Below are 27,515 nucleotides of genomic sequence, written 5' to 3' on the forward strand. Positions count from 1 at the left end.
GACCATGACTCGAAAACAGAAACGCGCGCGGGCGATAATATAATATATATAATAAATGCTCGCAAAACCGCGGCTGAGTGAACATCTTAAGGACGATAGAAAATCGAATTACAGGTCATCGAAAACGACGGAGAGGTTATGCCCACTATACGTTTTATACTGCAGCTATAGCATGAGGATATAATAATATTATACCTATTATTTATGCCACGAGTTTTTCCGGCGTTGGTGGAAACTAGGAAAAAAATCCGAAACAAAAAAATTACAGACACTTTAATTAATATCAAAACCTAGCTAGCGAATAACGAACTGGCTGCAGCTAGGGCGACATTCGAAAATTCTCGTCTAAATCTCGTAACAATGTCAACGAGCGCATTCAAACAATGAGACGCGAATTTCGTGGCAAAAACGGAACAATCGCGAAAAAAAAAATTCACCGCTGTAGCTATAATATAATGACACATATTTAGAATAATATGATATATATTTATTGAATATCTCGACACCGACTTAATCTCAAGAACGGCACTTTGCCGGTCTACACCAATTCTACAGGGTGGGGGGACGAAAAAACGAGGACCAAATACTACTACGCCAAACTTCATCAGGTATGTTTTAATTTAATTTTTACCTATATATACGTGCTTTGCGTCCCTCTCCGTTTCCACCAAACTGCATGTCGGTAATAAGCGGCTATAGTAAATTTTTTACAAGCATTCTGACGAGTGCTGCGAGATTTGCTGCTTTAAGTTTACACTGATATCGGAACCGTGGAAAGAGACAGAGAGAGGCAGAGAGAGGATGATAGAGACGACGACAAGGATAAACGAAGAGGAAAACAAAAACCTGGGATGACGCTGCAGTGAAATATGCATTAGCTAACTAATCCACAATGTCCGAGAGGATGAGAAAAAAACCAGAGGTGCGGGCCATCGGTTTTTTATTATGTACCTATATAGGAAATCAACAAAACACGAAAAAAATTAAACAAACAAAAATCGACTGCAACAGCAGTAGAGATTATATACATAGGGACAAAAGAAGGAGAAAAAAACACAGGAAGATAAATTAAACTTGCGGCCATTCCACAAATATAATGATATGGTATAGGATATATTATGAAAATCGAATGAAAATGGAAAAAAAAAACGTTGCAGTGATAATCGAAGGAAATTCGATTTTAATTTTCTGGAATGACTCGAAAAGAAAACCGACAACAATACATACAGTCACGGCAAGTCAATACCGTGTACACGCGCACACAAACATATTATAATATATTATACAGTATACACGAGTGTACTAATATATACATAGATACCTACAATATATACGTATAATATGTATAAATAAATCTAAAAATGTAATATATAGACTGACGAATGGGCGTGGTGAGCGGAGAATATTATTTTTTTGACCATTATAATAATATTATAGTATAATTATTGTTAAACCCAAACTATATATACATACAATACTATACTCGTATGATATTACGCGGAGGTGGTAGGCATAGACAAGAATACGGTAGGTACGCCATATTCGCGTCGGACGCATGAAGATTTTTTTGTTTCTCGATTATTTTTTTTACCGATTTCTGTATATACATATTATAATAATATTCGATTCATCGGAAATGATGATAACAACGAGACAACAACAACAACAATAATAATCATAATATTACGTAGGTATACACCTTTATATACGGTTTTCGAATTGTTGCTGTTTCACTGTCCTCGGCACATACTGTAGATGTGTACCCAGCACACACACACACACACACATTTACATCCACATACACACTCATACATACATACATACACACTCACACAAAAACAAACATACAGGTACGCGTAAATAATATCATAAGCGCGCCCGTTCCGTTTCCGATGAGTCCGTTAACCCGCGCCCCGAGCTCACGTCTGCACGCAGACCTCGAGCCTCCGCCGAACGAAATGCCTATAATATACAGTAATAATAATAATAATAATAATATAATAATATGTGTAATGGGCATATACGACATACGTGTGCAGTGTATTGCCCAAGTGCCCCGCCGATGAATAATATCGCGCGAATTTAACGCTAGCTGTCAATTTAAATAAAAATACTTTTTCTCCGTCGCACTAATCGCCGCGACGCATGGTCGACGAATAAATATTCCAAGCTTTAATATCATATACGTATGCGTGAATATTATATACATAATAATATATAATAAATACCGTTAATGAGCGCGCGAGTCTTCCTCCCGCTCGAAACGATATGTTACAAACAACACCGTCGTGATACGTTTTTTCATATTTTTTTTCGTTACCTCCCCTACCTCACCCCACCCACTGTACCATAGCTGTGTATTATTATTATTATTATTATTATCAATTATCGACTCGTCCGCGTCGACCGAGTTAATGATTCTTCATTCTTACCGCAGCCGTTTTTTATTATTATTATCCGCGTCGTTAGGACTTATTAATTTTTTCCTCCTTCTAAAATACAAATACGTCTCTATTATATACGCGCGTATTCGATCGTATATTATTATGTAGGTAGATATAATAGCCATGGTATGGTTACAAAACAAACAGTCCTTGCCGATATATAATTAATATAGAAATTTAGCGTTCCGGCGGTATCCTCTGCTGCATCGCGGAATGTTATAAATACAAAATATTATACGTGTACAACTGTCTAGATTATTATTATATATAAATACCCAGTAAAATGATGATACCTTTCGTACGACGGATATCAAATGCTGTGCGCGGCTTTACTTATATGTATTGTTGACAACAATATCAGAGCTCTGATGACAATGACGACTTTTTCACTTTTCTAGTTTTCCAGCTACGAACCGAGAACGTGTTGCAGCATTATGGGATACGAATCTGAATACAATTTTTATTTTGTTTGACTTGCGGGTAACCTAGGTATGCGTAATTCACTTATTATGAATAGGTTCTATTATCTTTTGTGAACTACCGATGGGTACCTATGTGGTGATGTAATGGTGCGTTATTCTTTCAACTATTTATCATGGCTACTGTATAGTTCTCTAACAAAACACATACATCTAATTTAAAGTAATAGTATAGTATTTAATATTGTTAATAATAATTATTCAATTGGTATTTGGTAACTTATAGGCGCAACAGTAGGTTTTAAATGAGCACTGCTCCTGGTCTGGTTTGGATCAAAGTTTTAATTAAAAATCTGTTTTATTGGGTTAAATGCACAGTTTAAAAACATAAAAATATTTACATTACCTGCGTTATCAAATCGAAAAGTTAATGTTGTATAGAATTGTTTTACGTGGTTATAAAATCGTTGGTATGTGCAATACAATAATTATGTATCTGTTTTTAATAACACAGTAAAATCATTTGTGTTTTAATGAAATGCGTGTATAGGTACTTGCGTAAGAATATGTGAGGTATTGTGAGGGCAAACTCCTGCGGGTCCGTGTAAAATAAATTATTTTAGCACTTCCTATACAACTACAGCTTAGTGCTTACACCCATATATCGCGTTCGCCTATATGGAATCGGCACGTCCGACGTCGACGGGGCAGCGCCGCACTGCACACTCAGCACAGGCATATTATTATTATATCGATTTTTTAAAACATAACAGATAATTCCATTCAATAGTTCAACGAAAATACGCACGCAAAAGTATAACGGATCGCGTCGTTCAACAGTCGTATCCATACCTATAGAATGTACATAAATATACGCACATTTATATACCTACTGCACGAGACGATAATAATGGCATTAAACGAACCCATGAAGCATGAATATAATATAATATATATATATTTACCATGACGTGTGAGTGTGTGTGTGCTACTGCTGCCGTGTCCGCAGATACACGCACACGTCCAGTGTTTATCGCACTAAGACACATGTCGAAATTAAATTATCACCCGGACAACCCGCGTGCGTTTAAGTTATATATATTGCTGTGTACGACTGTCGGGTTAGCACTGTTAAGCGTCGTATACTCATATATATATATATTTATTATATTATAAAAGCGTTTCGCACCAAACGCCGAAGTACTTAATACATATAATATAATATGTAAGTGCACGTATTAATAGTGTTGTTCTACTTGGGTATTATAATATAATATAATAATAAGAGTTGTATAATTATTTAAATACCCGATCGTGATGTGAAATACGTTATTCGCTCCAGGGCTCGGGAATTGTGGCACTAATAAAAAAAAAAAAAAAAAAAACCGTACTGTTTGTAACCGAACCTATAGCGCATTGACGTTATCCCGTGATATGTAGAGATAAGCGCACAGACGGCAATGTTCAATTTAATTTTAGAAACAAATCTAAGAGGGATTTTATAATTTTATAATAATATTATAATATCCCAACACGTAAACGTTCCGTACAGATTCCTAGTGAACTTATTATGGCGCGAATCGCGTAGTAAAAATTAGGTACAAATCAAACTCCAGCGATGCTTTGTTATCAAAATCAAATGAAGTGTTTGAATATTATAGAAAATATAGTTAATTATATTGAGTCAGATATGTTCAATTACCATAACTATTACAGATTATATAGATACATAATACGAATACGCACTGTGAAATAATGATTCACCATCAAAAATTCAAAATCCAATGTCATCACTTACTATAGTCCAACAAAAATGAGAAAATATACGTATTATATCTGCTATAAAGTCCGGAGCAAACTGAACGGTTGACAATATTTTTACATTCTATACATAATAAAAATTTTACTCAAACGTGATCACAATTCTATCTGCCCTTAAAATTTTGCGTCGAATTTTTAAGAAAAAACTGATCATTTTATAATAATACACGTTTTTATGGAAATTTAAAAATTGTTCTTCATTATGTATACGGCCATACGGACTTGATGAAGAAGGTCAAATGTACATGCTTCGTTGAGGTATTCCTCCCTCCTGCAATGGGATGGGGTGGAAATAATTTGTGCGAAATGAGTCAAGTTTTCGACAAGTTATTCCAAAACCACATCGCATGTACAGCCATAACGATTAGGTACTAAAAATCACCAACGTATCGTTAATAAGTGAACGCGGTAGAATACAAAATCGAATATTATTACCCAGAAAAATATTCAAAATAATCACCGATAGATTTCACCCGCGACGTCGTACAATTATAAAATATTATAAAAACGCATGACCCACGTATGCATGCGTACAATACCTTTTGAAAATGAAGACACGCAAATAATTTACGTTTTGAGATTGACGTAACAGATATTTGCTCGTGTGTCGTTCAACGCGACGCGAGGACATATTATTATTGCTATTCGTATACATATAAATACATGTGTGTACCTATAGTTCATACCTATAAGCGAACGGCATTTTTTTTTTTCGTTTCGCCGAGAACAGCGGAGAGTACACGTCGCGGCAAGCGCTGCAGCAGGCAATGACTGTATTGTATAAAAAAAAAAACAAAAATAAAAATTACACTTAGCTGCGATGTATATTTATGTACGTTCGTACGTATTACCGTTTAATAATTGCGACCAACAAACCGATAAATCAGTGGCGAGAGTCGTATCCGCGGTGTGGGGCGGGGTGGTCGACGGATAGTGCGGACCGCGTGTATTTATATATATGTAGAGCTCGTGTCTGTCGGGCGCGCGTTAACAACGAATACGCGTCCGCCGCCGCTGCCGGCCGAGTGTGTCTTCTTCCGGTCATTGTTCGGCGAGCTGACCGCTATTTTTTCCCTTTTTCGTCGTCGTCGTCTTAGTCGTTATTGTTGTTGTTGTCAAAGTGTACTGACCCAATTCCGACCGATTTTCGGACCGTTTCTCGGTGTCTCCGACGATGAGCAGTGCACCGAGGAGACTAAAAACCGTATACGAATAAACACGACACGACTCAACCGCCGCCGCCGCCGCCGCCGCATCATCTTCACGAGTGCCTGTATAATATTGTTTATTCAACCAGCTATGAAATAATATCGCGCTATTATATTAATACCGTACGTATCGCCTCTTATAAATTATAATATTTTAAACGTGTGTCCCCCTCCCGTGCAAAGTGCAGGTCGCGTGTCACACCGTGCGCGAGCAACACGCCTCCTTCTGCAACAGAGAGGTTTTTCGAAATTTTAAAAACAGAAAATGCCGCCCCGACTGTGGCGCGCGATCCCCCTCTCCCCCCTGACCTGTACGGACATATACTACGTAATGTAAACTGTAGGATATCATAACGGGACGTATTGCGCATAATATTGAATTAGCACCGGACGCGATAATTGCCAGAGACTTTTGTATAAATACTCACGAATTATCACACGGAGTGCAACTCGTCTCGGCCGAGCGTAGTATACAAACATACACACACACATACACAGAGTAAAATAATCATCGTCACTTTATAAAATATGTAGATAAGTACATAAACAGTCGTTTGTATGTACTATACAATATATATATTATATATATTATGCCACAAGCCAGGGGCGACGCGCGCGCATATAATATGAATTATACAATATAATCGTTTCTGTGAAAATTAAACGGTGCGCTATTAAAAACGGTTTCGTGCACCGAAGACACCTATATATAAGCACCTTATATACGAGTGTATAAATAGTTTATCATGTCCGGCCTGTATACACAGTATCAAATATAATACGTGAGTATTTACCCCCCGCGGGAGCCGGAACGTTCGTCGGCCCATGTGACGTGCGTGCGTGCAGTATTTGGAATCTCCGACCCTGTTTTATTTAATGTTTAAGACGTAGGTATAAGGTCCAAGTTCATCCCGATTCACTTTGCATTATCCGTAGTGGTACGTCGAGAGGAGGAGAACCGAGAGGAGTTGAAATTCCCTATTCGTGTCAATACTGATCACGTTCTTACTATTCGATGAAGACATGCTTTATATTGAACAAATATATAATTAACTGACTACATTCAGCTTTCGAAATCTTGACTATAACTACGCGGTTCGTCTCTCGCTTTATTATAGATATAATATACTTCTGAATTATTTAGAGCCATACTGGATTATTTAAATCCTCTAAATAATTAACCGACTTTTTGGGTTTGAAGTTGGAAGCAAACCCGAGGCTCAAATTAGGCAGGCGGTATATGGATGAGATCATCTCAATAATCAGTATCGGTCAAAGCGAAGGTAGCAAAAACTTTATTGTCTGAGTGAGGAATATCAAATATCAGTAAGTAGTATAAAGTAGACGAATATAAAATACTGCCATATATGCGCGTCACCCAGTTTTAAGTAATGAAAAATAGGGAGAGTTCATCTTCACAACGTACTGAAAAATTGTCCGTGTGTGAGGGACGAAGGACATGATTCAGTGTAAACTCTACGAATGACGTACGAAGGGTGTTGCTTACGTCTGTGTGAGCCGCGAAGTGAAAAGTTATCTTATCTAGACATAAAATGTATGACTAATAAAACAGCAAACGCTGCGCTTTATGGCCATATCTATATTTTTAAAAATGTATTTATACAATTTCGATTACGGGACGCATTCGAGCGGCGTCTGATGCTGTGTATATAAGTACCGAAGCTACAACCATGCGACAGAACCGTTTCTGCAGTTATTTGTTGCGGTAAAAACTAAAAACGCGGCGCGTATGGATAATATATTTATATCGTCCCCCGTCGGCGATCGCGATTTTGCTACAGCCGTTGTCGTGCGAAACGCGATAGATCGCTGAAAGTATATACATACATCGTACATCCTATGGTCATACGGTGTACGGGTACATAAAACCCTATACACGAGGCGTCCGACCGAGCGCGAAAGACTATACCGCGATGACGACGACGATAACAATAATATAGTGACCGCGACCATTATCGAACGTTTGCGTCCGCTATTCGCGGCGGAGACAATGACAACAACAACAATAATAAAAATAATAATAATATGATATCTATACAATAATACGGTAGAGTCTTCGACGAGCCATATGGCGCGTTCGCGCGAGCGGCGTAGAAAAAAAGGGCTGGAAAAGTCCGCGTTGAGACGACATTCGAGGGAGGGCGGCGGGAGGTGGACGTGGAGATTTTATCGCCGTTTCATGGGGTATGTTATTGTATATATAAGAACGTTAAAGTCACCGCCTGCCATCATGATCTGTATACGTAGCTGTAAACGCGTCGTATTTTTGTCGCGAACACAATCGGTCGTCGGTTTACCGGTGCGCGGCGTCGCGAAATGCGATATTATAATAATATATTAAATTACATTACAATATTACATCATGTACGCTAATTGGCGAGGGATAAAATGTATATAATTATCCGCGTAAGACGCATGCCGCGTATATACGGCATACGAAAATCGGCGATTTTATATCGTCATATTAATACCTTGCAGCCACCGGTAACCCGACCGCGGTTGTTCCCGCGCCTAAACCCGAACGCGAATACGTAATAGGATCTCATTGTGCGGCGCGCACCCGCGACGACGCATTCTTTACCGCACATCGGATATAATACCTATATATATATATACATATTGATAAATAATATATTATATGCATACGATGATAATAATACATGTATTACACATAATATAATATTATAATATTATCTGTAATACGGTCGGTACACCGTGTGTACAATATTATGGGTCAGTAGTGTACGCAGCGAGTGTGTGTGTGTGTGTGTGTGTACGAACGTAATTACCATACGAACGGATTATTAAGCACGTCCTAGATCCCATAGGCCTCGCGGACATATCGTCGTCGTTACACGCACTCACACACCGTACTTGTACACAAACGATTTCCTTGTCAATAAAATATAAATACGCATATATACACGATAGCTGGTATATGTGCTTGTAAAATGTACGTGAATACGAGCTGCTGTGCCCGCCGCAGCCCATATTATAATATGCTCTCTAGCCCGTTCGTGCGGCGGATTCTTATATACATTACATTATCGGGTATACATATATTATATTATTCTCCCGTGGCCGCCGCGGGAACGCGTGTTGTTCCCCGTGCGTATACGACGAAGGAATAGTCCCGCGCGTGTCGATGCGACTTTTGTCGACGGATCGCGGGAAAACGGAAAAAAAAATTAAATATCAAACGCCACGACGGACGTGCCGCCGCCACGCAGACGTGCCCGGGGAGCGACGGCAGGGTTTGTGCAGCAGCGGGTCGCGGACGCTCGCCGGTCGTATAATACAACTACTGAAAACCGGGTCGGTCGTGAAAATTATTAATCGCGACTTACGGCGCATATTATCATCATATAATATAAAATGCATGTCGCGGCAGCCGTCGACGGGAAAGTTTATTATTATTATATATATATACACACCGAAGGACAGGGTCGGTCACGTGTCGGAGGGTGTAAAACACGAGAAACACAATAATATCATGTATGAAACGTTATTGTCAGCACGAGTATCATTATTATTATTATTTTATTATTATATGAAGAAGAACAAATCAGTTCAAAGTCCGCTACAGTGTACGTAACTACATATTATAGGTAGGCGTACAGAGGTATACTTGACTTGTGAGCTAATCGAAATGTCATGTATGCTATCAATATAAATCGAATGTTTTAGGACTTTAGGTAATTAACGTACTTTTTTATTGCTGATAGTATCTATATTCGTTGTTGTCGAATTGTATTGTAATTTATGTTTGCTTAAGTATGTTATAGTGTTTTTATAAGCCGTTCCAGAAAACGTCCTCCAACAAATTCTTTTATTTTGATGATTTAATAACTGACAGCCACCATTTGTCAAGCAGTAGGAAATCTAACATATTTGTTTCGTCTCGTATTTTTGCCACTGCATATCTCTACTATATCCAAAAAAATTAATGTCCATATGCATACCTATAGCCAATCGATGTGTCACATGAGGCATAGTTTAACATGTCTAATGTGACACTTACTTAACTATGCATAAATCCATAAATATATTAAATGTTTGAATACTATGCACCCGTTCATTTGGTTCAGTTATCCGTTTTATTATATTTAAATATAAAACTCTCTTCTACAATATCGATTAGTCCTATAATAGTATATGTCGATAGTTCTAAACCTAACTAGATTAGAAAATAAGGTCGTATTCTGCAGATGATATTTATTTTAACATCCAATAATTAATTGCGTTGTAAAAACCAAAAATACAAATATTGATCTTGGTCTTGTTAGAATAAATATTATAAGTTACGGTAGATAATTTGTTAGTTGATAGCACACATTTCACTAACGGCTATGCGGTAGGTAGCATACAAGATGAGTAGCACACGTAAATAATATTATATTATACAAAACTATATAAGTATAATATACCATACATATACTTGTTGTCACATGGTCATCACGAATACGATTATATATGATAAATAATATGTCGAATGTATATATGTGATAGAAATGATGAGTCAGTCCGATTTTGGTGACGTGTGATCGATCGCTAACCTTTCGCCTCTCGCGATGCTTGTCGAACTTTTTTTCATTTTTCGTAAATCAAATAGTCAAAAACTGGAACGCTAAGTCCACACGTCAAGGCCATGAAGATATATTTTCTTTTTTCAGTGAATCCTAGTGAAATAACTAATGAGTCTAGGTCTAGTGATTTTCTATACCATGTAATTTTTTGACTTTTTGAAATAGTATCAAACAATTATCTATATATAATATACTGAACAACACTTTGCCATCATGCTCAATAAATTATGCGTGATTAAGAACATCGATAGTAAATACTGTGGTAGAGGTTGGATGATTAGGTTATCGACGATATTACGTACATCTATATTACATTCGCTAAACTTAAATATCAACAAGTGTGTGATACATCCACAATGCGTTATTTTCTATATAACACATATTATATAGTGTATCGAACGACAAATAAGGCAATAAGATAAGACATTTTATCACGGTTTTAATTAATTTAAACTGCTGCTGGGAAAACGAAAAGTCGTGTGCATAAAAAACCAGCCGCCGTTGTGATGGGCTTGAACGTCTTACTTCAAAATGATCTCTGTATATTTAATACACTGCAGTCGTCACTGCGAATTATCTTTAAGAGGACTACACATGTATTATATAGATGTAGATATATCGCACTGACGCAGTGTTTGCTTATGGATCATATATTATATTATTACATAAACCTATACCGAGACGGTTGTGTGTCGGTCGCGCGAGCTCTCAATTGAATACGCCATATAAACGCTGTGTATTTTGAGGTATACGACGAACGGGGGTGGGCAACACGATTTACGTTAAGTGTTTCTTCGGCGGACACATCACACACACACATACTCGTTTAAGTACACAATCGGTTAACGGTGCACGACACATGCGTCTAATATATATGTGTGGCGTGTACATATATATTAAATTCCGATTTACAATTAAAATGTGTCGAAACAACAATAATTACAATACTCGCTGACAGTATACATGTATAATAATATATAGTATGTATATATGTGCGCCACGCGATAAATATATACATATATCACATGCGTAGAGACATACTCGAAAGCCCTTTAAGACAATGCGCCTGTGTCGCTGATAGGTACATTATATGAGTATAACGGACTTCGACCCGTGCATGTTATATATAGGTACGTCCGGGAAGCGAGTACCAATATATATGTGTGTGTGTGTGTGTGTGTGTGTGTGTGTGTATGTGTGCCTACGCGTATAATATGTTATATTATTATGTACTATGTAATATAGTGGCCGCAGCTCTTTTGTGCCCGATCACACGCCGCAGTGGATGTGCAGGCGGAACGGTGTTTTTCGTGCGTTTAAGTGCATGATACACGTTTTTGTTCTAATTCGTTTGGGATTATTTGCCTACTTCATATTGATGCGCCCGAAAATTCCGCAGCTGCAAGCGGAGTATAATATCGCCGCCCGCGAGCCGAATGTTGGTCAACTCGAGGAAAACAAAACAAATATCCCACTCGTGTAATGACACCGCGGCCGCGTTATTCGTGTTATATATTATGTGTATACATCGTCCGAAAATCACGACAGACCTATATAAGTAATACCATTTTCGGGGGGGAATAAAAAAATAATAATAACAGTTGACCCCTCCGATCCGCAATCACATTGAGGACGCTCCACTTGACACGAAACAATATAAAAATACGCGGAAATCCAATGTTGATTGTGGAGCAAACCTAACCTAACCTGGCATAGTGGTATATACTATTATATTATATTATTGTATGTATACGAATAAATAACGTGTACTTGCAGGTGGTGTATAGTAGCTGTATATAGATACTATTGTAGGTAAGTTGTAGTTGTTCGTAATGTTCTATTACTTTCAATGTTTTACGGACAATCATGTTGATGTAAGCGTTTACACCCCAATCGTTTAAATTTTAAACTGCTTTAAAAGTTAATTTAGATTGCCCCGTCATTATACACTATGTTGTATACTTGTATAGATGCCATAATTGTTATACGTGTACACTATAGGTAGGTTAGTAGGTACCTACCCTCGATAATCTATTCTGTACCCACGAGTATAATAATATACAGTTATTAATAATCATAATTATGCCCACTTTCTGTTTTTAAAAGCAATCATCGATAGTAATAACTAATAAGTATTCAAATTTCAGGTTTTTGGTATTTTCAATCCTTTCTTCTTCTTGATCTTCTTCTTCTTAAAAAAAAAAATACACGCATATCCAAATTATGAATAAATTCCATTTTTTTTTTTTTGTAACACGCGATCTCTAAACGTAGGTACCTGCTATAGTATCCGCCTCTTTTTTTAAAAATAATTATAGTTCTTAACGAAAATAATTGATTATTATTATCGTTATAAAATAATGATCAGCTATATTGACTATAATATATTGAATATATATATGAAGGAAATAGTTGACTTAAAGACACGATATGTATAAGATTTTTGACAGAAAACTATTTCATAAACGAACAGTACCCATATAGTATAATAGGTACCTTTAAGATAATTTCGTTCGATGATTATTTTCGTAAATTGGATATAATGTTACAACTTACCGCAGTAAGACAGCGAAATTATTACAGCCATGCATTGATTTTTAGTAAGCTACTTGTTTTTTTACAACTAAAATAATTCATCAGAAGACATTACACCCACTCAGTCGAGCAATGTATATTATTTTGAAACTCCATTCAACTGCACTATCTATAGGCATATGAAAAAAATGTTTACGTCAAATTGATTTCCATCGAGAACGTCTAAAATGACAAACCACTGTAAAACTACGTAGACAACTGGCGTAGATCTTGACGAGATCCGATCGATATCCTTGATGTTGTCGGTCGTTTATATAGGAAGTTCCTTTATGGTTCCGAAAACTTAATATCAGCACAAAGCAAAACACCTGCGCATTGTTGTAGAACAATACAACGCAGCGGTGGCGGCGATATATCAAGGTATATACAGTATCTATCTATATATATATGTGTGTGTGTGTGCATGAGCAAAATCTCTGGGCGAGGTTTAAAATGTAACAACTTCCTACGCAAGAAATGCAATCGCACGCCGCCGTAAAATTCTTCAAAGTCAAAAACTCAATGTCAGACCGCCTTGGAGATATGGAGAGAAAAAACGCGTGCTCGCATCTCTGAAAACGAACAGAGACTTATTTAGAATTTTCGCACCCGGGTGCTAATTTTTTTGCCCTTCCTTTAAAACGTAACTTTGTACTGTAAAAAAACTAATTTTGATTGTAATATTTATATGTTCTATTACATATCGTTGTATAGAAAAAACAGTTACGACATAGAAAGATTAACCTTTTTTTTCTAAATGTCACCATGCTATTGTAATCAATATAATATAGACATATATAACTCCTTAAAATGTATACAGAAATTATCAAGTCTCCGTCTTACAAGTGCGTGACATAATACATTTTACGCTAGGCATAACACGTGTAGCTCCGTTAGTTTAAAAATTAGAGTGAAATCACCTCTTATTAAATCTAAAGGTAAGATTATTATCTGGGCAAACTCATGGGCTTTTATTTTATTTTAATTTTAATGCGAGTTATGAGTATTTTAAAATTGTAAATTGTTTGTACATCTTAAAATACTCATAACTCACTTTAAAATTAAAATATAATAAAATACCCATGAGGTTACCTAGGTAAAAATCTTACCTTAAGATTTAATATAATCGGGGTCAATTCACTCTAATATTTAAATTAACGGAGTTACACGTGTTCTGCTGAGCGTACAATTTGCTACGTTAAGCAATTATTGTAAGACGGAAACATCACATGCGGGTATCACGTCCTCTTAAATATAATTTAATTCAATCTTCTAAAAAAAAAAACTTTATAAGTATTATGTACGAGTATAGTATAGCCAGTACGCTAATAAAATGTAATTCCTCATTGTTATAAAATAAGATAGAATACCAATAATCATAATAAAACCACAACAAAGGTTAAATAATAGTTAAAATGTATTAATATAACTAATTAATATGATTCTAATAACTAAAAATGCAAATATTATGCCCTAACAAAAAGTGCCATTCGGAGCGACCACCCACCTTAAATACGTCTATGCGTTCAAAATATTAAGAGTAGAAAATTGGTATATGTTATATTATACGTGCGGTGGTGTAAGACGCGTAAGACAAATCGTGTTTTAATTTTTAAAAAATGAACGAAAAAAAATTCACTCACCGGTGCATACTTTGCACCGAACGGCGTGGAGCTTATTGCGCAACTGCAATCGCATACTCAGCCGTCGCAGACATAATAATAATAATATTATCGTAATATTATAATATCATAATATTATCTTAGTAGGTAGGTACACGTGAAAAAGATGTAAATCGGAATATATATTAAGGCGGGCTCCGACTATGGGATCATCCGTTTTGGTCACGACCTCTGGGCAGGCATCCAGTCGCGCGGCGCTGCCGCCGCTCATTCACGTTTTCGTTTATTTTGACTGCTGACGGGCTCGGAGTCGGTCTCGACTAGAACACACTCACATACATCCTACACACACCTTACAAATAATACAAATAGAGGAGGCGACAGACGAGACTGCGTACACAATATAATCGTGTAAGTACATATATATTATACTTTATAGTATACATTACATAACCTAACCTAACATTATATTGTCTCCGTCGTCGTCTTTGTCGTCTGCCTTGTCCTTGCGATAGTTACATTTACAACGAAACAGCGTCTCCGTGTACAAGTCGACGGGACCTAAGTTTTATAATGCAGAAAACTAAGTCGTCGATGTCATCGCACACAGCCGGCAGAAGATCGGATCACTGCAGTATATAGTCTCATCGTACCGTGTAAACTTCGTGGTCGTCGTCGGGCACTGCCGTTATTAACATTGTCTCACACGAACATAAGCGCTGTTGTAATTTTGTATTATTAAAAATGTATAAATGCGATTAGTTAATCGACGCCTGTAAGTTATCACAATTACATGCAGGGACAGAACTGGACACGCTTACACAATTACACCTAACTGCACGTTAATTTCTAATGAGCCGTTTGAAACATATTATGCCAAGTAGGCACGGGACGACTGCTTAACATATTATAATGTAATATATATTATCATTTAAGAATTTTCCCAATACGAAACTGTATGTACTATGTACTTCCTATAACCTATATAATGACTGTAACAAACATCTTAAATAAAGCAGGAATAGACATGCACAAATTATCAATTTTCTATAGCTAAAATTCATATTATTATATTATATTAAATACATTTTTATCAATCATACTCTATTGTGTACAATATTTTGATCTACATTTTAAATATTTTTTATAATCCTTTGTTAAATAAAATTGTAAACATATATTATTATGATTATTGTAATTTGTAAATTACATGCATTTTACAACGGCCAGCTCTTTTAATACCTAATAAATAATAAAGAAAGACGATTATACAAAGGAGATAATTCCAACGTCTCAAATCACTGAAGCCCTACGATTTAGTACAATATATACTATGTGATCATATATAGTCTTAACACCAAGCCCGGAGACAGTTCGTCGGACTTTTACTACACAGCAACGCTGAAAACGGGTATATCATATATATGAAATGTATAGGATTTATGTGTATAAAGTATTGTTATTATATGTTACAATATATTTTATGTACGTGAATCGTATATCCGATAGCCCGTCGGGGTCGTTTTAATAAAATATTATGCCTTTACGGTGGTTGGAAAAGAAAAGATAGATATGATATTTTATACATTATTAGAGTATTAAACTATGGGAGACGGTTGTCGTGTCGTGTGCCGTCGCCTATGATGTGTATATAGGACGCAGTGGTGGCGGGGAAAGAAGAAGTCGTCGGCGATTGCTGCTGCCATACCACTCCGTTCCACGCGGAAGCGTTTCTCGCAGCGTGACGTCACAGCGCCGCCGCCGCCACCACAGCCGTCGGAAGTGGCCACCGCGGTCGCGTGGAAGGGGGCACCGGGGCTCCGGATGGACCGCCGGCCAACGGTGTCTCCGATCGGTTCTTCAATAGTCCGTTGCCAGTGGACTGGCGAAGGCCAAGGTCTGATATTTTCTTTCGTACATTTGCACACCGTATAAAATATATCATTTCCTATATTTTATATTTCCGACGAAACTCAACTATAACATTTTATCCGACAGTTTTTTAAAATTGTTCACATTTCTCCGCCGTCGTCTCCTTTTTGCCGTGCACACCACATTCACGCGAGTGCAGTTTTTTGCGGACAAAAATTATTAAATTAAATTATACCGAAATTCGTACTTTGATCGTTTTTGTTGTGCGCCGTTTTTGCATCCAGCCGCCAAGCGGTCCAGTCCGCCGCGCCAACCACACCGCCTACACGGAAGCACCGTCTTATCACGAAGACTTCCGCCGCTTCAAATGGGTAAGAATTTGTTGTCAGGTGTTTGACCTCGGTCTTTAAGAACACATTTTTTTTATGTCGGTTTGCGAATTTGCAATTCTCTATTTCACTGCTACATCATCTATACGCGCTATTTTGCGGTTTTCGATCGGTCAATATATTATTACAGAAACGGTTAATATATACACGTAGCATAATAACAACAATATTTCTCGATCTCTCTACTCCAAGATAATTCCGTCGTCACATTGAATATATATATATATATATATGTTATTTTTGCAAAAACAACAGCGACAAATATTATGTTTCGAAAAAAAAAATAAAGCCGTACAGATGAGAACTGGTGTTGATGACACTAGTTTAGTTTACTAACCTCGGTAAAGGATATTTAGAGTGATATTGAATTAATAAAAACTATTCTAAGCTTGGTTAAGAACTGCAGCAGTTGCTTCGATATTCTGTAATTTTTCCTCGCGCTCATGTACTGATAAAATCATAAAATTAATACTTCAAAGTACGTATACTGCTCGACTTTTGACCTTTATAATATATAGTTTTGACAACCTTTTCGTAAAGTAACCCCGATTGTCAACGGGTCCTTGCTTAACTCGGAATCTAAGAAAGATAGGTACACGCCGTAATACTATATTGTTCAAATCACACGTTAAACACTATACGTAGGTATATTAAAATTTAGAGCTGCACATGTATGTATGTACCACTGCAGCAGTGCAGCGTTGTCGAAAATATGATATATATAGACGTATCGGCCGTATCCGTTGTATAATACGCACAAACGTATACGAGCATCGTCCGAAATTTCGTATTATACACGGCAGCACGGCGTTATAAATACTCAAAAAACCTATAAGTATATACGCTAGGTAACGCTATTCGTGTGTCAATAATTATATAGTCCGCGTCAAATTTAGTTTCCGTATTTCGGCCTCTCGCGGCGGCGGCGGCGGCGGAGTTCGGCATACGTATAGAGAAAAAAAGCCTATACTCGAACTGACCGCTTTGACGAGGACGGCCATCGCATATACAACAGCATAATGATATATACCTAGAATAATAATATGGAATAATATAATATTATGCACACACGATACACGGGCGTCGCTAATGCCGGTGCAGCTGCAGTCTGCGCGCGCGTCGCGGATAACAATCGAACACGTCATAATAATATACGTGACCCGTCCGTCGGTCCGTCTGCGATATGCTCGTCGTATATGGGAGGTATGCGACGAGACGTGCGGTGTAACACTCGGGTTCAAAAACGTGTGGCAATTCTATAATATAAGTATAATAGCAGTGATATCGGCGAGCGTTTTCAGCTTCGACCGTCGTGGGCTACCTCGGACGACTCACGCGCGGTATAGATTTCAGAGGCGGAATTTCGGACGATAAATTATCATTACTGTAGGTATACACACACACACACACACACACACACACGTATAAATATGGATCAGTGTATGGATAATAATTAAGCCGACGTACAACGACGGCCGATAAACGAACTGCTGCAGCACTGCACCACAATATAATTTGCAGCATAATGAATATTACAATAAAATGTATAATTATATATACACTATACAGGTATAGGTACGTAATAATACGCATACTACCTATAATATACGGCACCTATATAGCGGCTATAGGATGAGATAAAAAAAATAACGTGATTATAATTGTATCGCAGCCGGCGAATGAAGAAGACGGTGAAAATCACGCGATTTTTTCACGCGGGCTCGTTTCCTAGAAGACTTCACGCCCGGCGAAAGCGACAACGCGCCTCTATATCGATCGTATACTCTTAAATGCATCGTCTAAATTATATTTAAATAATATATATATAAATATATTTGGTGGTTACGAAAATAATAACCTGCAGGTGTATCATCGGTGTCGGGCGCGGATTTATTCTTCCGCCGACTGATCAATTCATCACAGTGTTTATGTTTTGATTATAATCCTCATGAGTTTTTTTTCGCGTGGCATTAGTTATACGTCATGTGCCGAACGACCGCGCCGTTATACCGAGAAAATATGTTCGCTCACTTAATTTCCCCCTGGCTAATACCGTTTTGTTTCAGACTGATTTTTTGCAAGGCATTAATCTAAAATACAAAACAAAAAAAATGCATAATATAAAATGGCCAGCCTTACAGGATATATATTGTATATATATATATGCGTATGTGTGTGCGTTTATCCGACACGCGGGACTGGTTTTAACCACAAGACAACGCACAAATCGCACATTATATACTATATAGGCATTATAATTTGTATTACCTATAATATACACATCACATACATAAACACATACACACCGAAGAATTATAATAAATCTATGTGTTTCTCGCGGATATAATAACATATTATTTATAGATAGGTTCGACGGTCTTCGAGATTTTTTTCAAACCGTAATCCGTCGGCGATGTCATAATAATAATAGACGTTTAAAACGCCTCGCGTAACGTTGTTTAATTGCCCGCGCGTACATATTATTATTATATTATAGTCATATTATTACAGCGATGGTGAATAAGCGCATTATAAGACACAATATATGTATACAGGTACAGGTAATACATGTGAAAATAAAACGACATGAATATTCATTATCAATTATTATTATTTTTACTCGTCTCTTCCCGATAACGGGAGTCGAGTTTCACTACTGAGCGGTGTGCATATATAATACACATAAAAGTAGGTACACCGGGATGGCGGTGGGCGACGTTTTCGCGGGGATAAATCGTTAGACTTTATCGCCGTCAGTAATGATCGTTGTACTCGCGTGAGTACCTAGCTACAAATCATTCACGGTCGAGGTATGATATTATTACAGTACGTACACGGGAAAATAATATTGATAGCTATTAACAATAATTAAATAAATGTAATTTGTATAGTGTTATCACTGATTTAACAAGGCACCGAAATGTCGCAGAAGCGGAAGAGTGTTTGAACCCTCTCCCATAATCATACATATCCATAATATTAGAAATTATAAACATGATATGCCTACCGTTCAGTAGTTAATAAAATAAGAATAATGGGTCAATATATAGCCACTGAAATGTTAGAACTATTTCTCTAACCATTGACTTTTTTTTTGCCAACTTGACTTCACCTTAATTATATAATTGTCGTTTTGTGACTGCATACAATTAACACTAGCGTTTGTTTTCTTGGATAGTGATTTAAGGAATTTATTAATGAAATTATAGTAATGAAAAATGGCGATATTCAACATAAACATTACTATAGAACATTATTAAAGTGTATCTTGTAACGTGTAACTATGGTTTTGAATTTGTGTTTAACTTGTATAAAAAATGAAACGACAATTTACCTTATTATTTTACCTTTAATAACATTATATTTTTATTCGTTCATCACATTTAATTTTGAATTTATCATTAACCAATTATAATTAAATCATATAACTACAAAGTGTACACCTACCAGCTACCTACTAAATTGCTTTAAATAGTCCACCAAAACTAAACGGGATACGCTTAAATTCTATAGTAAAATATTATGAGGGGGTTAATGTCGTTACAAATTGGGTTTATTGTCTATGTAACAACGACAGACCTGAGGCAGGTACGCCCTACGTTGGTTTAATGTTTTCATCTCGATAATATTATTTGTCTCATACGCTAAAAAAACCAGTTACCGGATCACGTCAAAATAACTATAAACACAGTTTAAGTCCATCGTTGTATTTTACGTATTTATACGCTCCTATAAATATAATATCTAATATAATTATTATTACACGTTGGTAGGTACTGCGCATAATATAATATACTTATAACGACACGCCGACGTCACAGTGTAGGTACAATATTATGCACGCGCACATATAAACCAATAACTATTGACGACGATTAAAATACGCGGCTAGGTCTACCGTTATAGTCATAATACGATTTGCAAGTAAACGGTCGTATAACTATACTAAATAATATATAACTTAACTATTAAAAAAAATAATATAATATTGTGAACTTGTACGGCAAGTTTAGGTATAAGTGCACCATATAGGTGATGGCTTCTAAGGGACTATAAATTCTCCTAGCTTGGTCTATAAAAATAATGGGTCAGTAAACAGTTTTATTTGAACGGATCATGAAAATATTTCTACTATTAATTTATAAGCCACTACAAGGTTAATAATACATTGAAATGTTTAATGATGTTTAAGTTGGGATATTCAATTTCCATTGATCACGACGCATTTAAAGAGGAAATTTTAGTTATAATCGTTAATTGGTTGTTAGATTTTTTTTCGAATTTGATGACACACAAAACGTGACCAAAAATCACATAGGTACCTTAATATACCTTATAATCTTTATTGGTGATCACAAATCACAATTTGCGGTAACACTGTGCTAATAAGTTATGCTATTCACAAACGTTACGATATCGCGATGCGAAACGGCGGACACGTCAACGAGTAACTTTTTGACTGAACCCATTCGAAAAAAATCAACAAAAAAACCGAGTAGACCGGAGAATTGGAGCCGGTTTGTAATTGATACGTCTACATGATATAATAAAAATATATGGTCGAGGAAGACCCGATGGAGACAATTGAACGAGATCGGCGGTACGACGTATAATGAGTGTCATTACGTTCCATTAACGAATGTATCACATGACGACTGCACGTCCGTCCGAAATATAATAATAACAACAATAATACTCCGATGATAGTAATAATAACGAAAAAAAAAAATGTAATGGCAAACAGATCGTCGTCAAGGCCAAACGCACGCAGATAATATGTGTGTCAACGAGGCTAGTCGTGGTCGTCAACTGATCCGATTCTCACACGGTCACTCTCGTCCACTTGACTGTACGTGCACGTCGCTTTCCGAAATAATACATGATTAAACAATAATAATGACGATAGTTATAAATAATAATAATAACAGTGATCGCGTGACTGACCTACGACCGCGGGGTACGATGATGAGAGTGATCCATTGGGTATTGGGGCATCACACACACGCCTCTACTAAGCTATAAAAACTTCGATATGTATGTTGCGAAAAATAAAAACGATTTCGCCGGAAATCTTCGGTGATAAAATATTTATGTTATCAATAAATAGAGGAGACCCGTTTCCCGGTTTTCTTAAAAAAAAATTACGCTGATGGTATATAAATGATGTACCCATAATAATTGCATTAACTATCCTCGTAGGTACTTAATGTATATACTTAATATATTTGTATATGAGATAAAATAAAATCTATTCCATCGATCAAGTGATCTGACTAGATTCACTAAGCACTTGTATAATAAAACGCGCCACCCTTACCAGAACAAAACAAAAATGAAATACATAGTACAAGGCATTGGAACAGGTGTTCTCATTTTATTGCAAAATATAATAAACATAATAATACCTATAAATACGACATTATTGTTTGCATGGTCTAAACGATGATTTTTTGATTAAAATTGAAGTTATTAAAGAAGGTGCACCGGCCATTGTCCTCCAGACGTTTGCATGCCCACATAAATATACATTAAATTTATATAATATTATGTTATAATGATACACAGTATACTTAAGAGGCGGCGAATATTAATTTTTCACCGGGCGGAAAATTCCTTGAACCGGCCTTCACGTACCAAATTGATACAGTGGTTTGCATAATATATAATATTATAATTATTAATGCTAATTTATAATACATAGTGTGTATAGCACAATGTGCTTATAGAGAACACCGAAGACTATACCTACTAGCACCTCCGCACTATTGATTTAATTGTACCGTTGAAATCGCAGGATATTAATATTATAATACTGGTAATATCGATATTAATTTTACCACGAACTCATGCAAGTTTTGGCCTCGACACCACAGTAACAACTAAGAAGATGTACACTGATCATGCCATAATGTTAAAATTCGTACAGTGTTAATAATGATTCGTATGAGGAAATAAACAAGAAAATAATTATCTTATGTTCACGCGGAGGCCGCCTTTTCCACATATATATGTGTATTTTATACGTTTATACTTTTCTATAAGAGGAAAATCATGTATAAATATATATATCAGCTATAATAAGCAATCTTATATGTCTTTGGTATATTCATTTATTTTTGCACGGTCCATAAAATAGTTGTATCCGTTATATATAGATACGCGTTATGCGGTGCATACGACGAAACGCGGATGTAAACTGTTTTGGTACGATTCGCGAACGTTCGGACCCCGGTTTCCTGCAGAGATGATATTATCTTGTAATATATAATGACCCATGGTCGGCCGATCGAAAACAAAACCGTGGAATTCGCTGTGGAATATAATTCTTATTTTACTATGTAGATTCGGGCAGAAAATATACTCGTCCTCCGTCACCGCCGCCGATTTTCGTTTTCATCCTGGTCGCGTGCACGTATCCATTATTATTATTATATGGCAGTTATATGTGTGTTGACGACGGGAAACTCGCATGCTACGCCAGCCGAGATTTGTGCTGTACCTTTATAATATTATAATTAGGTATGTGATTATATTATATATATTATTATGGCGTGACCAGTCGCCGCGTGAAATGGAAGAAAAATCGATATAGACTGCATGGCGGAAATCGACGAGGGAGTGTAAACGTTCGATTTCTTCCCTGCGGTAATCATTTCACCAATTACTTCTTCGTCAATTGTTTTCGAAAGGTATCCCGTACGCACACAAAACATACGAACATCGGTCGGTCACTTTGAACGCACGCGGCTATAGTGTATAATGGACGTTTTCAATTATGGCCACAGATTCAATTTCTAAAACACCGATGATAAATCCAAACGCCTAAATACTATAATATATACCTAGTATATGCCTATACGCAGACGAGAGGTCGGACTCGCGTGAGAAAAATCATGTGAGTCTGTTAAATGTTCATCAGCGGACCCCGCATTGGTCTCACGGTCGATCTTAGCGGACGTCCGTCGTCAGCGCGAAGAGTACCCGGTGACTTCAACGCTAGGCTATCCAAACGTACCGATACAACGGCCGTGATGACTTATTAATAGACGGTAAAATATTATACGCGCACGCTATTACCATTTCGTACATTAACGATCGTTCGCATAATATAATTTAGTATACGCGGCACTCGTCTCGTTTCGTACGGAGAAATGTTCCATTTCTTTTCTTTATTTTCCCCAAAAGCTATAGCTTAACACTTACGCATATAATAACACTTGAATATTGCACTGCACGACGTAATAATGCCTACACGTACGGATGGAATCTACGATACCACAGTTATATATTATTATACAGAGTGCAAAAGTGCCCGCACATAACGGACCGACAATTAAAAATGTTTACGCACCACCGGCCGCGTAGTATAGGTAGTAGGTACCTACTTATATACGTGATACTAATTTGGCCATCCAGAGTCTCCACTCCGCCGCCGCGCACTCTGTATAATATATTATTATTATATATACACGTATATAGGTGGAATGAATTCCGCGCTGTCCGCGAGTCCCGTTGCTCTTTGTGAATGTTTTTGCGGGGAAAAAAAATAAGAATGAAAAAAAAAATGACGGCGACGTTAATAATTGTCTTCGACGCTGCTCGATATAATAACGATATATTCGCCGTGTCTCCTCCGATGCACGTGCTGGCAATTTATTTCGACTCTGCATCACGTTATAATATGTGTGTGTACGAGCGCGCAATGTGCGGTGGTATGGAAATTGAATTTCGTTCTTTAAGACTTTATTTTATTTTTTTCAATTTTTTTTTTTTACATTTACGATTTACCGTACGGCTAGTGCGTCAAACAATACCCAATTCCGTATTGACCCACAGTCAATCGACGACCGCGGTCGCGTGGCTAGCTATGTCGTGAATAATAATAATATATACATATATATTATTATGATGTGCACTTGCGCTCGCGCGTACGCAACTCCGTTATGGCGTTAAATAACGACATTTCCAAAACGTTTCAGTGGTAAGAAAATTAAAAAAAAAACAGTATAACGATCATCGCGTGATAACGGTGAACATACGAGCTGCACTTGTAGGTACCTAGTGGTATAATACCAATTTATTTCCTATAGCAACTGAGATTGACTGGTCGACCATCGTAATTAATAATATATAACACTGCACTATACGATGCGTATGTAATAAACAAACTAATAATGTCGTATAATAATAATATGAATACTGCCATACTCGATCAGTTTTTATGTTTGTCGAACATTTATTTTTATGTAAAATTAATTTATTGTAGTATACCTATATATTATATACTTTATAGGTTATACACTTTAAGTTTTGGTAGTTAAAGGGTACCCCGAGAAGATTTTTTTTTAAAAACAGCAGTACATAATATTTTATCGTACGCACGCTCACCTAAATAAAGGAATGATATACCTAGTACCTATACGGCTATACGTATACTTAATATACATGTATTATATAGGCATTTTTAACGGTAGGGTAGAAAGAATCTCGGTTGACGTTGAATTAATTTAATCTTTCCAATACCATTATTATGTTTATTAATATATACGCAAACGTTTTAGAACTACGCGAGCACACCGCACAAATTCACTCGGCCGCACTATGGTTTTAATTTTTTATTCCACTCACTATTCCATACATCATGCGAATATAATACCTACGACCGAACAGATGATAATACTACGATTTGCACATACTACTGTTGTTTTTACGTCACGGATGCGCTATTCATCATATTATTATTGGACTCGTTACAAAACCACCTCGTGCAGATTGTATTCCACCCTCCACCGATCAAAATCAAACCAGCGATACATAGACCGTAATCATCTTGCAACTATATATTACGATCGTATTTCCGAGTGAGATCCGTAAACACGACATCACACGCAGGGGTAGGCATGGGTATAATATACATTTATATAGGAAGGTACTCGTCGACAACTCGTGCTACACTCACAATATATAGCCACTATACTATAGGTACCTACTCGGTTTCACGCGCTATGATTAATGATCGGTAAACAATAATTAGCGTATACATTATTATTATTATTATTATTACTATCATCATTACCGTGGGTGTGTATATGTGTGTATACCGGCTGACGACGATCGTTTGTCGGAGACTCAGTCGCAACTATTAATCAACGTCATATTAACACCTCGGCGTGTGCACTACTACAGGTGCAATATACTGCGGCGGCGGCGGCGGCGTGGTGGGCTGGGGCGGCATAGAACTTGCAAACTTGCTCAAACAACGAAATTATATATTTTATTAGAGCATTATTCCATTGACATAATAATATATTTTAATATATTAATATGTACCAATGTATAATTTGTTTTTCTGCTGTCCACGATTTCTTCCGCAAACTCCATTAATATAATTTATAATACACTATAAGTTGATTGAAATGTGCACGGTGCGCACCAAATTTTCGTCTAGTAAATTAATGCCACATTTTTGTCCGTTTTCGACTCAACGATACATGTAGATGTATTTCATCCAGTTCACCACTAAGATTCGTAATAACTTCCCACAGACTACTGAATTGGTAAGTGTTTTTGGCAGAAAAAATCATTAAGATATTATAATTATTTTACTGTGAACAGTGAACACACCGGTTTCGGATAGGTAATTGTCGCGGTGCCATCGTACGTATTATTTTATACACGCGCATCTGCACGATGAGAACCAGTCCATGCATCGTATAATATATATTAGTACCTTGATGATACTAATAGTATATTGATTACCGTATTACGTACGTTCGGTACATTCAATTTGACCGTTGCCGACGTTCTCGGTCGTCCGTTTCTCGCGATATTATGATAATAACTATAATATATTTTAGTAGTACGTTCATGTTCTATACATAAATATATATATCTATGTATACGCGTTTCGTAATAAATTAAATAATAATAATCCATTACACCTATAATTATCTCGCGCTTACACGCGCAGTTTAATACACGAGTTTAACTCGTGTACGCGCCGCAGATAGGTTCACATGATGGCATTTATCTAACAGGTCCGTACACATTATACGTACTACGATAATACGTAAACTGGATAAGGATTTGGCCTAGGCAGCCTCCCTCCCCTCCCACCGTTATATACAGACACAATAAGACTCAAAGACTCAACGAGTGTGTGCGCACCGCTTAATCTGTTTAAGATTATCGTGCGGGCCGATTTCTGATAGTGGATCGGAACAACCGCGATATGATGATACGAGAACAGGATAAATGGTTTTAGATTGTTTTTAAAATAGTGTATTTGAAAACTGGTATATAGGAGGTACCTACCGAAAAATATCGTGTCGGTTCGGTAGCGTATATATTTTAATAATAATCAATAGGTACGCGTCCTCGGAACCATCGCGGGGGGAGATAACCGCCACCGCTATCTCGCTACATGGCTGCAACTCGTCGTCGAACACTGTGACATATGACTGTGCAGGGGGGGTAAGGGAAGGAATAATATATAATGACAATAATAATAATAATAATAGACGGACGATATATACATATACGGGAAAAATAAACAGGAA

At 36.8% G+C, this 27,515-nt stretch overlaps 2 protein-coding genes across 4 annotated transcripts in view; one reads left to right on the forward strand and one right to left on the reverse strand.

Moving 5' to 3' along the window:
* LOC132952946 (autophagy-related protein 16-1) overlaps nucleotides 1-27,515 on the reverse strand; it is a 176,459-nt gene that overhangs the window by 112,565 nt on the left and 36,379 nt on the right. The window lies entirely within an intron of this gene.
* Nucleotides 16,552-27,515, forward strand: part of LOC132952945 (uncharacterized) — a 35,091-nt gene continuing 24,127 nt past the window's right edge. For both annotated transcript variants that reach the window (XR_009665540.1, XM_061025470.1), the window contains exon 1: nucleotides 16,552-16,938. Coding sequence is in view for 1 of the 2 variants with exons in the window: in XM_061025470.1 (XP_060881453.1) it covers nucleotides 16,935-16,938 (4 nt within the window). In the remaining variant the exon portion in view is untranslated. The remainder of the gene's footprint in view (nucleotides 16,939-27,515) is intronic.

The sequence above is a fragment of the Metopolophium dirhodum genome, chromosome 9 (assembly GCF_019925205.1).
Source record: "Metopolophium dirhodum isolate CAU chromosome 9, ASM1992520v1, whole genome shotgun sequence".
In the NCBI taxonomy this organism is placed as follows: domain Eukaryota; kingdom Metazoa; phylum Arthropoda; class Insecta; order Hemiptera; family Aphididae; genus Metopolophium; species Metopolophium dirhodum.